General features: G+C 32.3%; 1 protein-coding gene and 1 long non-coding RNA gene across 6 annotated transcripts; one reads left to right on the top strand and one right to left on the bottom strand.

The window, feature by feature from the left end:
- Positions 1-522: 522 nt before the first annotated feature.
- On the bottom strand, positions 523-6425 carry LOC106767142. 4 transcript variants are annotated; one of them, XR_002668417.1, is made up of 6 exons: positions 6135-6425; positions 5417-5522; positions 5197-5267; positions 3057-3166; positions 2247-2517; positions 525-1156 (listed from the first exon to the last, which is right to left on the bottom strand). It is a non-coding gene; the product is annotated as an uncharacterized LOC106767142 (long non-coding RNA). The 4 variants fall into 4 exon arrangements; XR_001376128.2 differs by having other exon boundaries at positions 523-1156; positions 2247-3166; XR_001376127.2 differs by lacking the exon at positions 2247-2517 and having other exon boundaries at positions 528-1156.
- A 5012-nt stretch (positions 6426-11437) lies between these two features.
- Positions 11438-15873, top strand: LOC106767032 (N-acylphosphatidylethanolamine synthase). Of its 2 annotated transcripts, XM_014651847.2 has the most exons (5): positions 11441-11758; positions 11840-11967; positions 12635-12720; positions 14419-14556; positions 15283-15873. In XM_014651847.2, exons 1-5 carry the CDS (start codon positions 11550-11552, stop codon positions 15565-15567), a joined length of 846 nt encoding a protein of 281 aa, XP_014507333.1. In that variant the 5' UTR covers positions 11441-11549; the 3' UTR covers positions 15568-15873. The 2 variants fall into 2 exon arrangements, with proteins under 2 accessions (XP_022638631.1, XP_014507333.1); XM_022782910.1 differs by lacking the exon at positions 12635-12720 and having other exon boundaries at positions 11438-11758; positions 11840-11963.
- Positions 15874-16547: the final 674 nt, after the last annotated feature.

Here is a 16547-nt window from a genome sequence, read left to right on the forward strand (position 1 = left end):
CTTTTTTTTTTCCTACTATTTAATTATTTAATTTAAAATTCACTTTAATAAATTTCATAATATATATATTTGTGCACAAGATTTTTAAGGATTAATATAATAAATGTAATTACTAAATTATTAATATTTATTGAAATTTAAGAACTCTAATAAAATAATAAGTATTGAGAAAATGTGGAGGAGTCCAAATGTTATCTAGACATTTATTATTTTTAAATAAATAATCGTTTGGTTAACGATGCGTCTTTAGAAGAAGAGAATCTAAATTTTACTTACTTAAATGTTAACGGTTTAAACACCAACAAAAATTATATAAAAATTACTGTTAATATATAAAAAGTATTATCCATATACACATTTTTATGAATACATATAAAATAATATCTAAATTATTATAAATATATGAGCATACAACTTATGTTTTAAATTCATTATAGACCGGTATGATTACCAATTCATGAATCCTAATCATTTTTATTTATGTTTTCTTGTGTTTCCAGGTATTAGGCAAATAGGAAAACAAACAAAAGTAATAATGGATTCAAACTTGAAGGTTTCAAGAATTTAATTCAATATTCATTTAATTTTCTTGTTTTTCTTGTCATTTAATTTAATTTTTTAATTTAATTTTCTCACTCTCGCTTGCGATGAATCGTCGCCGCCCTCCACTGTTTCACTAGAACTGGGTACATACCCTTTTATAGGTTCAGAGAACACAGAAGATAAAGAAAGAAAACAGGAAATAAGAACGAGAAACCTTTGAAACTTCTTCTTCTTGATCCAGCGGTCTCCGTTCATCTTTCTTTCCATGCCTTCCGATCATCCGATCTTTCTAGAGAGTTTGTTCTCTTTACCAAAATGAAGTGCTGGAGAGGGACCTCTAAGTAGCAGCAACAGCTTCCAAAGGCTGCGTTACACTAATTGAAGAGTCCATGCCGGCGGCTCAATCATCCAATGCAGCAGTCCAATCTATTGTAACTGCCTAATTAAGAATCAGCCTAACATTATGTCTTAATTAAGAATCAGTCTAACATAACGGTCTAATTAAGAATCGGCCTATCAGCAGCAACGAAGAGGGACCAGGGTCAGCGTTTCTGCTGGCTTTTCAAGCCCATTCAGCTCCAATTCAAACAGTCCAAAGAGGCCAAGGGCACCACTGCAAAAAGAGAGAAATTTAAGAAGATTTAAACAGTAAAAAGAAAAAGTAAAAGCCTATAACAATAAAAAGAATTTTATTTTTATTTTCTAATTATTTTTCTAAAAACGAAAAATAATCTATTTATTTAAAAACTTATTTTATTTAACTAAAAATAGAAAATTAATTCTATTTCTATCAAAATCCTATTTTTACCTTAATTACATTAGTCTATTTTATTTCTAAAAAATTAAAAACTAAATAAACCTAAGAAATGATTTTTAACCTAAAAAATAGGTAAATCTAGAGTGATATCGTATGTTCAAAGGGCATGGCAACTACGAAAGAGCAGGAATTCTCAAAGAGCAAAATTGTTCACGGGACAAAGTAATTGCCAAAGTTGGTCATCGCATGGCAAGGCAATCTGAGTGGTGGTGGTCATCGTCAAGTCACTAACAATGAATAGTGGCACTGACAATACTGAAAGAAAAATAATAGAAACCAGATAACGTGAATGGTTTCTGAAAGGATTCACACCTACAAGCAAAGGGCCCACATAAAAAGCATGAATTAGAGTTCCTTCTCATTAACCTCTAAAACCATGTTGAGAAGAGAGAAACAAAGAAGACATATGTTGAATTCTGTGTTTAGACCACACCACAAATAAGCAATTTAGTTTATAAAGAATAAATCATAATTACATAATATTTTATTAAGTTAAGAGACTAACACAAATATAGAATCAATCTAATTGCCCATAATATCTTCAACTACTACATCTATAGGATTCTAATATATCTACTGCATACTAACAATAGTTAAATCTATTAATGAGACACTTACTTCTTATCCAAGTAAGTGAATGCATTTATTGGCTTACTAATATAAGCCACATTTATGCCCTCTGCATTTTTTTTAAGATATTTTTGGAGTTTACATATTCATCCTTTGAATGCGTCTGACATTTATCACTAGTGTACTAATCTTAATTAAAAGTTCTTATGTAGCCTGAAGGGTCATAGATATAATAATGTAAACAGAAATCTAAACATATCCTCTCAATTTTCTAAACAACTCTAAACATAACCTATAATGTACATAGGAAGTATACCCTTGCTTCAATTTTCTCTCAAGCATCTCGTTTGCTGGTCTTATTCCATGGCTTCAAAGTAACTTAAGTATGTAATAACGAGTGATGAGAACTCCAAAATACCCTTCAACATCTTCGTATAGCTGACATGAGAAAGATCTTGCCTAAACCTTGAAACTTGAGAAAGCAGAATAACATTCAAACTTGTCCCTTTGATTTTTGTTTGTTTGCCATCATAGATAGTTGACGTAGGAAACCTCTTAAGATTACAACCAGTAAAATGACTTACCTACTGCAACAGCCAAGATCACACCAGCGCTTAAGGGTTGGTGAATGCAAAGTTTTTATCCAATGCTCTTGTATTTACACCCAAAGAACTTGTTCATTTCACACAACTAGACAACAGATACTTTCTTGGTGATGTTTGAAGGACTGTTTTGATTTAGCTGCTATTAAATGATTTTAAGTAACAAGCATGAAGAAGGTTTTCTTACACTGTCACTCAGTAATATATTATCACATAATAAACCTGTTGAATTTATGATTACTGTTTTAAAAAGTTCTATAATTTTCCATTAATTCACTGTTACAACACTTTATGCTGAACATATGTGAAAACTGAACTCTATTTTATAAGGCGATTTTCTTAAGCTTCCTATCCTAGAATTCACAACTTTCCGCATCTATGTTCAATATGTAGTTTTGATCCTTTCGTTTTATAAAGTCCATAATTTTTGTTTCAATCCTGAAACCAGATACCCCAAAGCACAAGCCATATATTGAATATATAGGCATGACAAATCAAGAAGCTGTTTTTCCTTCATTTCAAACCTTTACACTTCCATCCCTGGAAAAAACTGCCATTCCCTGCAATCTTTGGTCCTTTTAGCCAAGAAATTCACGTCATCAATGGTGACAATTGAACCAAAAGTTGCACCTTCCTGGAACACAATAAAAATAACCAAATAAATAAATATTATATATATACATATTGTAACATCCCAAAAATATATATATATATCTATGAAATGCAACATGTATAATAAAGTAAAGCAATTAGGAGAAATTATCAGATGAAGTATATATTATAATACAGTCATCCAAAAGAGAGAGGAAATTTAAAAGCTTTACATATAGTTATAAAGTCTTTCAAAAGGAAGAAAAGGAGAGAAACTAAGTTATATACATAAGGGATCCTATCTAGTCTAAACTACTCTGCAGTGTCTGGAGCCTCAGCAACATCAACTCTATCTAACATATGCTCCAGAGGGGCCTCTCCTACCTCTGCTCACATCCAATTTGGATGATCATTGCAAGAGAAATCAAACACATACAAAACACACAATTGCAAGGGTAAGCTAGATGTCTAAAATATTACAAGTAAACAAAATTAAACTAGCATACAAGGTCAAGCAAACAATATTATACAAAACAGTTTTACTAAGTTATAAATTAGAGTTTTATTAAGTGGTGTTAGAATTAGACTCGTCCGGACCCGAAATGAATATCGAGCTATGGCGGGTTATGCACTTGTGGTGGCCTCTACTGCTTTGCAAAGCCAATTGCTATGGGTTCCATCCTACCACCACAAGGTTAGTCCGTTATCACTCACCTTGGCCCATATAAAATGGAGACAACCAAGACTAGGACCNCCTACTACTCTCACCACATGAACTAATCTTCTCTAAGTGAGATTGAATAGTCATTAGAGTATTAAGGAAAACCCCCAAGATTGAGCTACCTATATTCATTCCAAAACTTAATTTGATCTCACCTAGAGATGTACTTAAATCACATTACATTTCATACTAACTTTACTTACTTTTATACTTTTGATTTCATACCATGAATGTTTTATATTAGTTCAGTTTCTTACAGAATTAAGCATGAATCAATCTCATAATACTAGAAGAAATCATATAAAATAAACAAGAAAAGATACCTAGATCATCACACAAGAAAGGAAGAGAAAACAAGAATTACATATTTTCAGAAAAACATCACTTATTAATACAAATATCTTTATAATCTTTAATTACCAATACTTAAGTAACTCAAATAGCTCGGAAACCCTCACCAATGGCTCCGGAAGGGTAAAAAACCCCCAGAACGACCTAAAGAACGTCCAAAACGGACGCCTGGAACTCCCAAAACATCAAAAACATCAAAAATACTCCTTCTGTCGCAGAAAATTCGCTGAGCGAAAATCCTGCTGTTCGCTGAGCGAATTTCTGTTGAAAAATCCAATTAATTTTGGGTTCTCGCAGCGAGAACCCTCGCTCAGCGAATCTGCACTTCTGCAGATTCCCAATTCTGCAATTTTGCAGAACTCCACCACTCCAAACTTGTTCTAGGCACTTTGATGGAATTCTAATAATCCTAATTCAAAGTATAGGTTGAATCTAACTTGCCTAAGGGTCCAATTCCAATCCAAACACTAATCTCTAACAATGATGTAGAAAATTTGGATCAAATAACTCAATTTCCTTTACTCATGGGGTCAAATTCAAATCTACCATTTGTATTCTGTTTTTGGTTGGTTTAATGTTTCTAACAAGTCTAAAGTGGCTTGACTAAGTGGTACTAGCAGTCTAAATATGCACCTCACCTCTATCTCACAAAATCACTCATCCCCTTCCCCTCAAATTGACTTAACACTCTAATTTCTATATGTGGATTAACTAGCTACTGCCTAACTGAAATTTCCACTCCAACTCTTAATTCTTTTTCATACTCTTATGCATTTCAAATTCTTAATTTAACTCATAGTTACTCATTCAAGTTACAGTTCAGAAAATACAGATTCATGACAATAGAAATCACACTCTAGTACATAATTCATCAATTCAATTTCATAAAACCTATTCTATCACACAAGTCATACATGCAGAAATTTTAAACTCAAAATTATAAACTCAATAAATATAATTTAAAGTTCTATAAATTCAGAATTCAGCCTAGCTTCCCTTACCTCTACTCAACAACACAGTGAAACAGAAGCATGCCCGCTCTCTTGCACCTCAAAGAAAATGCTAGAATCACCTATAGATTATCAATTTGTAGTATGAGACAGAATTAGAACTCTAGACGGAGTTGGAAATGGAAGGAAAGAAATATTATTCACATGCAATCAGATTGTGATGCATGCTCATAGCCCCAACTTGAACGGAAGAAAGGAGAAAACCACTTACCGGTGGAGGAACAAGAAATTGACCGGTTGAATGAGAGCCCACAACGCCAGAACTACTCAAGTGTTTCCTGATTGAGGAACAGATGATGGTTCGGTAATAAGGAATTCTAGAGAGATGGTAGAGAAAATTAGAGAGGAAACTTTCTAGAGAAAGAATGGAGCTTAAGCTTCTGAACCAAGTGTGTGTGCATAGATTTTTTTTTAATTTTTTCAGTGAAGAACACATTTCAAAAAGAATTTTTCTTTTGCCAATGAACATGTCCCAACACTGTTTACTAGATGATACCAGTTTTACTATTTACGCCTAAAATTCAATTCTTGGTGACTAAATTTGCATAGCATCACTAATCTTTAATATATTTTAAAATATCAAAGTACTATACATCAATATATTTTAAAAAACACAACAGGTTACAACACAAAAATTCCCATAAAAATATAAATTCATCCTGAACCCATTCAGAATTCGGGCTCCAATTTGCCGAATTCCGGTGAGAGTTTTCATTTTTTTTTTTCAAATATTAATGAAAAAGGATAAAGAGTTTAGAAAAAAAGATAGAAGAAAATAGAAACGGTTGAAATTTTCCAAGAATAGTGACAATATTTCAGGTTGAAGATTAAACACGTATTAATTTGCCTTTTTATTCAAAATGCTTTATTTCCTAAAACAAAATCTACATGTATCGCCGATGATAATCATGATTAATGAAGATCATTACCGAAATAAGAGGACAAATGAGTTTGAAATTCCCTCACAGTCATTGTGTCGAACAGATTTCAGGCGCGCTCCATCATTCCATACGATTGGCCCAAATAACACACAGTGATCCCTGATATGAACTGAAGAACGAAGGTGGTTCAGGTGCGAAAATGTATCTCAAGAAGTAAATGAGAAGAGAGTGAGAGCTTGAGGTATAGGGATACGCTGGGCGAAGCAGAACGAAGAGGAAGCAGGAGCAACAGTTTCTGCGGAATAGGTAGGTTTACGCACAGCCGCACTACTGCCATCGTAGTCGTTCAGAACCTTAAGCATTTTATTTAATAATTAAAATTTCTAAAATGAATTTTAAAAAATTAATACAATTTTAAGCTTTAACAAATATTTGATAATATACATTCCAATAAAAGATAAATAAAATAAGTTTATGTATAAAGTAATATAAAAATTTATGGAAATATTTATTCTATCAGGCCGGACTAAAAGGCTTCATTTTATAAAACTCAACTTTTAGCTCAAAAATTATTTCCTATTAATTTTTATGATGAAAAATATCTCGACCAATAGCAGAATGGCTTAGAACGTGTTTGAAAAATGAGTGGTAAGACACTCATTTTCTCCTCAACCTCCATCCAACAACAATGAAATAACACTTTAAGTTAAAATATAATTTTTTTTAGGATAAATCAATTAAAAAGTATAAATTATTATTTTCTAATTGGTGTTGGAAAAGAGTAGAAAGAAAACTGAAGGGAGGTAGATGGAATTTTTTTGGAAAAATATTATCTTAGAATAATTGACTTGTTTTAGCATAAAAGTAGTGGTTCTAATTTCAATTAAATACGTGAGAAAATAGCATAATTTTAAAAAAGAAAATAGTTGTTTTTATGAGTTGACCGGTCTTGGAGTTGAACTTAAAAAAAAATTAACCGCTCAAATGTGTTGATCATAAGTGATGAATAAGTTATGATTAAGTGATCGATAAATAATTGTCTCATGTTGATTGGACACTTATACGATACATCTTTAAGTATAAATGTATTTTTTTATTTAGACTTATATAATTAAATTATTTTAAACAACTTAATTTTATTTAAATTTATAATTTGTGGAGTAATTTTATTTAAATTATAACTTAAAATTAGTTGTTTATTTTTTATATTTTAAAGAATTTTTTTAAAAAATATTATTTAAAATAAATAAATAAATAATCATAAGTATATAAATATTTATGAGTATTAAAGGTCAACATCTTGCAGATGAATATTGGGATCAATTTTGTCTACTCGGGTTGATCAATGTTGTTGGTCAAGCTTCATCTGCAAGGCATAATTTGATTCCAACATCACTTTTTGTTGAAATTGTTTTCACCATAGGACTAAGTCATGGATCTTGGGTTAGTTCACGTCTTTCTTCAAACTCTATAAATAGAGTGTGGTGCTTTCTTGAAAAGATACAACTTTCTCTCATTCTCTTATTTTCTTCCTTTTCTCATTTCTTTCTTATAATATTATGGTTTTTTTCTTTTTTTTACTTTTTTAGGGTTTCTTGTTAGTTCTGATATCCTCAAAATTTTCAGCAAGTTCTTATTCTATCATGAAGACTTGTGCAACACAGCAGATAAGTCCTTAAAAAGAATGGATCTACTCACCTTAGGAAATATATGTTTGTGATTTTTATTTTTATTATTGTCAGTTTCTACAACAAAATGGGGATTGTTTAGATATAACGTAGTTATTATTTTGTCATGGGCTTCAATTGTTAGATATGTAATCTTCATAAAACTTCCTAAAAAAATGCACTATGATTGTATGATTGTATAGAACTAATATACCTTGATCCTTAACACCCTTCATCGAATTATAATTATTTGAATATAGTTGGGTAGAAGCAACATTAATCACGTGAAAGACACATTTCTAAATGTGTTAAGAGGAGGAGTCTCAATTATATGTTAGAGTAAAATCTAGTGATTTTAATTTTGATTAAGTATTATTTAGATTAAAGTTAGAAATTGTAACATGCTTAATTTGTAAGATAACATGTTTTATGAATATCAGGTCACGTTAAAAGCAAATGTTTCATCAGATAGACAATACAACACCTAGTAATCTTTACTTCATTTAATAAGTGAACTATTGACCAAATGATAAACATGTTGTCTTAAACTTGCATTGTACTTCAAAAAAATATTCTTCAAAAGTATATATTGTTAGGAATGTTTTTGTCTTTCGTCTACCAAAAGGATCCATTAAATAACATGTCAAGATTAACATATCTTGGTATACCAGCAAAAGTTGCTTTGTATCAATAAACACCCAAAAACAAGCATATGTTAAATTTGGTCCAACTATTTGTTGTATATGATCTTCACTTTAACTTTGATTTGAGTAAAAGGTTGTTTGATCTAGGGCTAATAAGTATTGTTAATTATTAGGATGTTACTTGAAGATGAGATTAACATTTAATGTTGCATGGAGCACATGTAATGTACTCCAACCAAAAACATGAAGAGGGTCATTTGAGTTTGAAGCTTGCAACAAAAGAGAAAGATTTGCAACAATTTTTTTCTATGCAAATCTACCCTTTCAAGGAGAAATACAAGACAATGATCTTGAAGTGTTGAAATGTTGTTGAAATTTAAGCTTAAACACTTTTATGATCATAAAAGCTTTGTAAAAATGTTAATCTATTATATACATTGAAAGATGTAGATTGAGGATGGCAACGGGTCAAGTCAGGCACAGATAGTGCCCGTAACCCGACCCGCCAGATAAAACTATACCCCTAACCCGACCTGTTACCTGTCGGGTACCCGTTTAGAAAATATCCGAAGATATTTTAAAACCCGTGAGTACCCGCGGATATCCGCAAAAAATAAAATAAAAATTATACATTTAAAATAAAATTTAAATAAAATTACAAAAAATATATATAAAATAATATAATTAAAATTTAATTTTAATTAAATTTAACTTAATAAAATATAATTTTTTAATTAAATTTAATTAAAAAATATATAAATTAATTTTTTATTTTATTTTTTGCAGGTAACGGGTACCCGCGAGTCAGGTAGTATGTCACCCTTACCCGACCCGTTTAAAAGCGGGTATAAAAATACTCGCTATCCTTTACCCGCGGGTAGTAACTACTCGCCACGGATTTTACTCGCGAATACCTATGTCCGCGAATTTTTTTGTCATCCCTAATGTAGATCCTCTATAGTGAGCAACCTATTATCATTTAAACAACACATTTTTTAAAAACCTTATGTATATAGCTAAAAGTTATTGATTTCTAAAAAATATTTTGTTTTAGTTATGAGTGATTGTGTTCCAAAAAATACATATATTATTAGTTAGGATTAGCCTGATTTTAAATAATACTCAAATTGTTTTAGCCAGAAGTGATTGAGATACTCATGTTGTAACTTCAGCGGTAGTCAACATAGTAAAACTCAATTAGTTGATCAAGGATCGAACTTAGTCTTCATTATCATAAGAACCAATATAAAATTCCAAGCATAAATCTTTCTTTTCCTTTTCTTATCGTTCATTACATATTATCCTTTTGCACTAACAAAAGAAAAGAAGTTTTATGAACTAAGTTTTACAAAAGCTTTTAAAAACTTGTTTGCCATATGAAACTATCGTTTGATTATGGATCGTCATATGATACTTTGCGAAAATTTCAAGATTTAAATACACAACTCAATTTTCTCTTGCATTTCATATGTTTTCACATTTCTACACCAATTTTACAAAATGAATACATATTCTTTAAAGTCTTAACGTTCTTTTACAATTGTATATACAAAACTTTTTCTAATGATATCTACTTTGACCGATGAATAAGATATAAAAATCCATTTATATAAATGAAACAAGAATCAATACGGAGAGTTTTCACATACCTACATTGAAATAATGAGATGTTTTCTTTGCGAAAGAATGCATATGGAAGGAAACAACAACCAAGAAACAGAAAAAAAAAAAAAGAACCAAAAAGCTAGAAATAATGAAGGAAAAAGTTGGTGTGAGAGAAAAAAGTTGACTACACAAGAGATTCAAAATGTAAAACGGGTATGAATCGACTCGGATGAACATGGGTCGTCGCGACTTGAATGAACATGGGTTATCTTGGCTTATATGAACATTAACCGATACCAACTCGACTCGACCTAGGCTCATACCAAATTAAATCGGCTTGGATTTAAGCCAACTTGTCTCAACTTAGCTTGCTCGAACTAACTTCACTTGATGAACCTAGGTTGACTTAGCTCAACCTAGGCTCGAGTAGACTCGATTCAACCTAACTTCACCTAATTTTGATCGATCTAGGATTGACCTAAGCCTAACCCAGATCAATTGCACATAGGTGGGCCCAGAGTTAGATGAATTTGGACTCACATAAGCTCAACCGAATGTGAGTTTGCCTGAACTCAACTTGACCTATGCCCTAGCCAACTTATCTTGACCTTGGCTTATACTGACTTGGCTAGATTCAACTCGTCTAGGCCGATTCAACTCAACTCCATGCCTTGTTGACTCAACTTGACTTGGATATAGACAGACTTAGCTCAACCTGAATTGAATTGGTCTTAATCGGGCGAAGCCAAACCTAGTCTTGATCAAACTAGAACCGACCTAGGCCTAACCTAACTCATTGAACACGAGTCAACTCAGACTCATATGAACATGGATTTACCCTGACTCTACTAAATATAGATTTGGCTCGACTTGGGACCAAACCAACTTAGGATAACTTAAACTTGGATCGACTCGACTTGACTTGGCTCTAACCTAACTTAGCTTGACCTAAGCTCAAGCATACTTGGCTCAAGCTAAACTTGGACCAACTTGTCGCCTTGGTCTCCATCAACTTGGCTTAACTTTAACCAAAAAAGAGTTAACCCAACCTTGGAAGAGCTTGACCCAATGTTATCTTACTTGAGTTTAGTGTTATTTATTATTTCATAACTTGAAACTAATCTCGTTTAACGTAAATTAGGAAAAAAATTTTACAAATATAAAATGAAAAAATCTTAAAAGACTTTAACAAAATAAAAAACATCAAAATTCTCTACACAAGATAATCAATATTGATATTTTTTAATTTTACCAATTATTTGATATTTAAATAATTTTTTAAATTTGATGATAATTGAAATACTTTATTTAAATAATAAAAATTAAAATTTACTAATTGTCTTATCCAAATAATATATTTGAAAAATAAAACAATTTAAAATAACATTAATTCAAATTCAAATCTAAAACCAAATTTCTTATTCTCGAGACTTAACAGAGTAAAGTACATTAACACTTGAGCTATTACAAGTTATGTCTCATCGAGAAAACAAGAAATTAGCCAAGAGACATTTTGCCATAACAATTCCAATTCTTGGTAACGTAAAATGTCACGCACCATGGAGTGGGCGGCGAGGCCGGAGCACTTGGGAGGCATTCCCAGAAAACTTCTGATTGCGATTGTGGGCACCTTTGCCAAAACGGTGTCGTCTTTTCTCAACACCACCTCCGTTCACAACGCCGACACCCTCCTCCACCTCGTCCGCTCCAGACCCCGCCGTGTCCCACTCATTACCGTGAGCAATCACATGTCCACGTCAGCACACGCTCTCTTCGTCTTTTTTTTTTCTTTTTCATTTTCTTTTTTTATGTTTATCTGTGAATGCAAATGGTGCAGTGTGGATGATCCGGCTATGTGGGGTTTTAAGGGTTTTCCCATCTTTGATACACAGTCGGCTCGATGGGTTCTCGCTGCGGAAGATATATGCTTCAGGAATGCCCTCTATTCCTATATTTTTCGGGTTGGTAAGTCTACTAATTTCACTTCCTATTTATTGTGTTTCTGTAACAATGACATCTGGTAATTGACAATTTATTGAATTGTTATTTCTTCTGGACTGCTCTTGCAAGGAAAGGCTATTGTCATTTCCCCAACCTTTGTATATTTGATCAGTTTCTTTGAATTGACAAAAACAAAATTGGTGAAAGTACTGTTGAATATATCAAATTTGTTTTATCAAATATTAGGTTCTTTCTTTAACGAATCTAATCGCAGGATATTTAAAAGTCCCTGCCCAATCGCATTGTGGTGACTCTGTTGAAGTCCTTTTGTATGTTGTTTGGATTTAGCTTTTTACACTCTACAAAACTCATACAACCATTTTTTACATTCCGGAAAGGGTATTAAGGAATTTAAATTAGGGGGTGCAGGGGAGTTTTGCAGGGTGTACAAAGAAATACCCTTCTCTGTACTTTAATTGCGTAGATTTATGTCCGTTTCACTTCACTAGGCTAACAAAGTTTTTGGATTAATTGTAAGGTTAATGTGATACTTTACCACCATCTATTTTGTTTGATTGGATTGAAGCTTATAATAAATTATTCATCAAAATTGGCTGAAAAGTGTATCTAGTTCTTTTTGTGAAAAAATAAAAACGTTGTTTTGCTGTTTCTAACATGGTAACTTGCACAGGGAAATGCATACCTATTACAAGAGGTGGTGGAATTTATCAAGAGCACATGAATGAAGCTCTTGAGCGTTTAAATGATGGAGAATGGGTATCTATGTAACATTTAGTACTCTCCTCCCTTTCAAGCTTAACACTTTTTGTGATGATATTTTGGGTAGTTTGTGTTAAGTTATTGGTTATTGTGACCTTCTAGGGTTGTTATTGTACTCTTATCATTTTGGATGATGATTTTAAATGGATTACGAACTTTCCGAGTCATGTTTACTCATGATCCTAAATGAAAGATGGTGGTCCAGTTCTCTTGTGGTTCAAATGTTTCGATGGTATACACAAAATGTCGAAGATAGTAGTTGAGAGGGCTAGAGGGAGTTAGATATTGAGTAGCACCCAAATGCCATAGCAGAATGCGAACAATTATACAGGGAGGTTAGTTAGAGGAGAAAGGATGTAAAGATTGTTCTCTTGTTCAGTTACATACCAAGGGAAAGCTTTATTCTTGGAAAGTGTTAGGAAGTAGCTATGTTGTACTTTTCTGTTCTTTTTTCTTCTTTTACCCTTTTATGCTCTTAAGCTTACATAAAATACAACAAATATCTGTCTGTCTTTACATAAAGCTCTAGATGCGATTATTTTGTTGATGATGGCCATGGTTGTTGTGACTTGTGATTCAGCTTCATATGACGAGTGACTTGCAGATTTATCAAAACAAAATCCTGAGATAGTTTGTTTAGATAGGTTTGGTATTGCGGTGAAATTTCCTTGATATAATCGGCAGGTCCAAGTTTGTGTGTGGATTTTATCATATGATGCAGCTTTAGTCTGCAACCACATTAACTGCAGCTGGCTTTTGCCTGCAATGCAGTACCCACTGCAATCATGGCAGCAACTTGTAATTTCAATATACAGGAAGTTAATGTTTTCTAGAACATGCATATACTCAGGGTAGAAATTAGTTTATTCATGGTAATAATAATAGTAATGATTTAGGAGTTAGGAAACTGATTCTAAGGTTGTATAGACGTTTTCTGGATTGAGAAGAACTTGTAATTTTATTCTTTATTTTCTATGATTATTTTTCTATTGAAGTTTTCAGTTTTTTCATTGAAGATCAAATCTTAAACCAAACCTACTTCTTGTTGGTGATTTCCTGGATCACCAAAGCTTCAGGAACCATTCTCTGCTGTAGCACATAAGAAATGCTCTAGACTGCAAATTTATTTATTTATTTTCATGCTATGCTTGATGCATTTTGAGCTGATTTGAAGAAGAGGATGGAGGAGTAAGAATGGGGATGAATTCCTATTTACTTGATTTTCCAACTGGGTCACTGGTTGATGGAAGTCGGGCTTGTTTTTCTTTTTATTTTATTATTACCACCAATCCTCATCTCTGGGTAAGCAGTGTTCAGAATGAGTGTTTACTTTTATGAATATAAAATCACAAAAGCATAAAGATGCTGTGCCTCTGATTTAGGGAAAACATTTATTATAAAACAATTTCTTTTAAGCCAAATTAAACATAAGCTTTCTTTTCTATTTTGTGCAGAGAAGAAAAACAAAACACCAATCATCAACAGAGCCTGTTTTACTTAAATTTTAGATGCAATTATATATAAGGTTAATAACGTAAATTTGTATCCCAAAGTCACGAGAGAACTAGTTTCAGAAGTTCTCTAAAACTGGTGCTTTAATTGAGTAGATGCTGGCACACTCTGTTTCACACCCAAATGGAGAGTTCTTTTTACTGAAGTAAAACTAATATGTCATTTATGAATTTCTCATTGCAGCTGCATACTTTTCCAGAAGGAAAGGTGAATCAAGAAGAGGCACCTATAAGGCGGTTGAAATGGGGAACTGCTAGTCTAATTGCTCGAGCACATATAACTCCAATCGTATTGCCAATTATCCATCATGGTTTTCATGAGGTAAGTTAGAACCTCTCCGCTTTCCCTTTAAATTATATATCCTACTACACTTGTAGTTATGTTTTCTACCAAAGATGCAGCTCTGTCAATTTATCTAGTCTGTTGCAATAAGAAAGCCTCTATGATAAGCTGTCTCCAGTTGTTAGACATATTTGAGATTGAAGCATTTATATCCTCCAGATGAACAACACTGTCTTGCTGGGAAAACAGTTTTTATATTACTAGCGAACATGTTGCAAAGTAACCATTTAACTGGAACTATTAAGATAGCAGTGAGCATTCATCAAGTTTCAAGGACTAAGTGATTGTTAAAAATAAGTGGAGAACATGACTTGTCACCCTCTAATTATACGTCTACACATTCTATGTTTGCTCTGTCCAAGACTTCTTTTCTCATGCTTGCTTCCATCTGTAGGCTTTCATTATACTATATTCATAAATTGCTCCTAACAATGTTCATATTTTAATATAAACTGTTATCCTATTGGTTATATATCGATTATTGTATTATCATTAGCAAGAGAAAATTATTTATACATAAAATTGTAGTTATTGTCTTGATCACTTGCAATAGTGGTCTTTTGTCCCAATATAACCGCTGTAGATGTCCAATAGTAAATAGGCAAGCTTCCTCATGGTTTTCTTTCTTCATGGTTTTGGTCTATATAATTCTTTTGCTAGGTTAATATTAGGTTAATATATAATTCTTCATGCTTATATTTGTAGGTGATGCCAGAGAAATATATGTTTGGTAGACGACCTCCTTTACCATTATGGAATAAGAAAATTGACATTATTATTGGCGATCCAATTGAACTTGACCTTCCAGCAATGAGGCAAAAGGCTATTTCCCAATCTCGCAGTGAGTCATTCCCAATTGTTGGATGGCCCAGCACTTGTGATGGTTTGGATGAAGCAGCACAAAGATGTTTCTACTCCACAATTTCAGAGCAAATCCACGCTGCAATGGAGAGATTAAGGTGTTTTGGTAAAAAACTTGTGAAGTCATAGGTAGGTTTGAGTCAGAGATTAAGGTGTTTTAGATATTGAATCATTCTTTGTTGTTGTAATTTGTGGTTGAGCGAGAACTATTCGGCTTCTTAAAATTAAGTTTCATTCATTCAATACAAGTTTTGTAGGTAGAGATGTACAGCCAAAAATTAGATGGGCTTGTATTTCAAAATTCATAGTAAGTTTTGGTTCCGTATAATAACATGCATGGACTGTGATCCTTGGCATTTTAGTAGTGTCATTATCACCTAGGACATTTGGTTGTGTAATGCACTATATCCTAATCCATGGTTTCATTTCATATGATGTGTCTGCCGTATAGTCCGTATTTATTTGTCCACATGGTGCTGCTCCTATTTGGTTTGCTTCCTTCTTATGTTGTCCCCACCACCACTCTCTTCTGCTAACACATTTACTCCTAAGAGCGGAAAACAAGGGCAGACAGTATCATTCTGCTTCAGAGAAATTCGAAATTTTGTTAGCAGAAGATACAACCGTAGGGCCTTCAGGTAGGGTAAGATAAATTAAACTTACAGTGTTAAGATTTGGAATCAGTTTATATAAAAAATAACTGTTTTAACAAACACTTACAAGACAAGGCCTATAGACAAACTTTACATGGATAGGAATTTTAGCAATTGTAAGAAATTGAAATACATTATATTTGAATTATTTGTAACTTAATTCTTTTTATTTTTTAAATATTTTATTTGAAGGAAATAATTAAAATATTTTTTATTTGAATAAAATAATTTATTTTAGACAAAGTTCTATTTCAAATATATTTGAATAATTCAATTCTATATTTCAGAATTGATTTGGTTTGTTTTGGGTCAATTCGTTCTGATGTTTAGTATAGGATGATCTGACTTGATGTTTTCAATTAATTCGTCTTGATTTTTGATTCGATAATTTTTTACTCAGATCAAAATAGCTGAGTTTATAATCTAAATCAAATCAAGCAAGTTTTTAATTTATTC

Source organism: Vigna radiata, chromosome 7, assembly GCF_000741045.1.
Source record: "Vigna radiata var. radiata cultivar VC1973A chromosome 7, Vradiata_ver6, whole genome shotgun sequence".
NCBI lineage: Eukaryota > Viridiplantae > Streptophyta > Magnoliopsida > Fabales > Fabaceae > Vigna > Vigna radiata.

Bases quoted from the DNA above. Each gene is read 5' to 3' on its own strand.
- LOC106767032 (XM_014651847.2), top strand. From the start codon at position 11,550: ATGTCACGCACCATGGAGTGGGCGGCGAGGCCGGAGCACTTGGGAGGC. The intron at 11,759-11,839 runs GTCAGCACACGC...CAAATGGTGCAG, and splicing joins GTGAGCAATCACATGTCCAC to TGTGGATGATCCGGCTATGT. The intron at 11,968-12,634 runs GTAAGTCTACTA...TAACTTGCACAG, and splicing joins TTCCTATATTTTTCGGGTTG to GGAAATGCATACCTATTACA.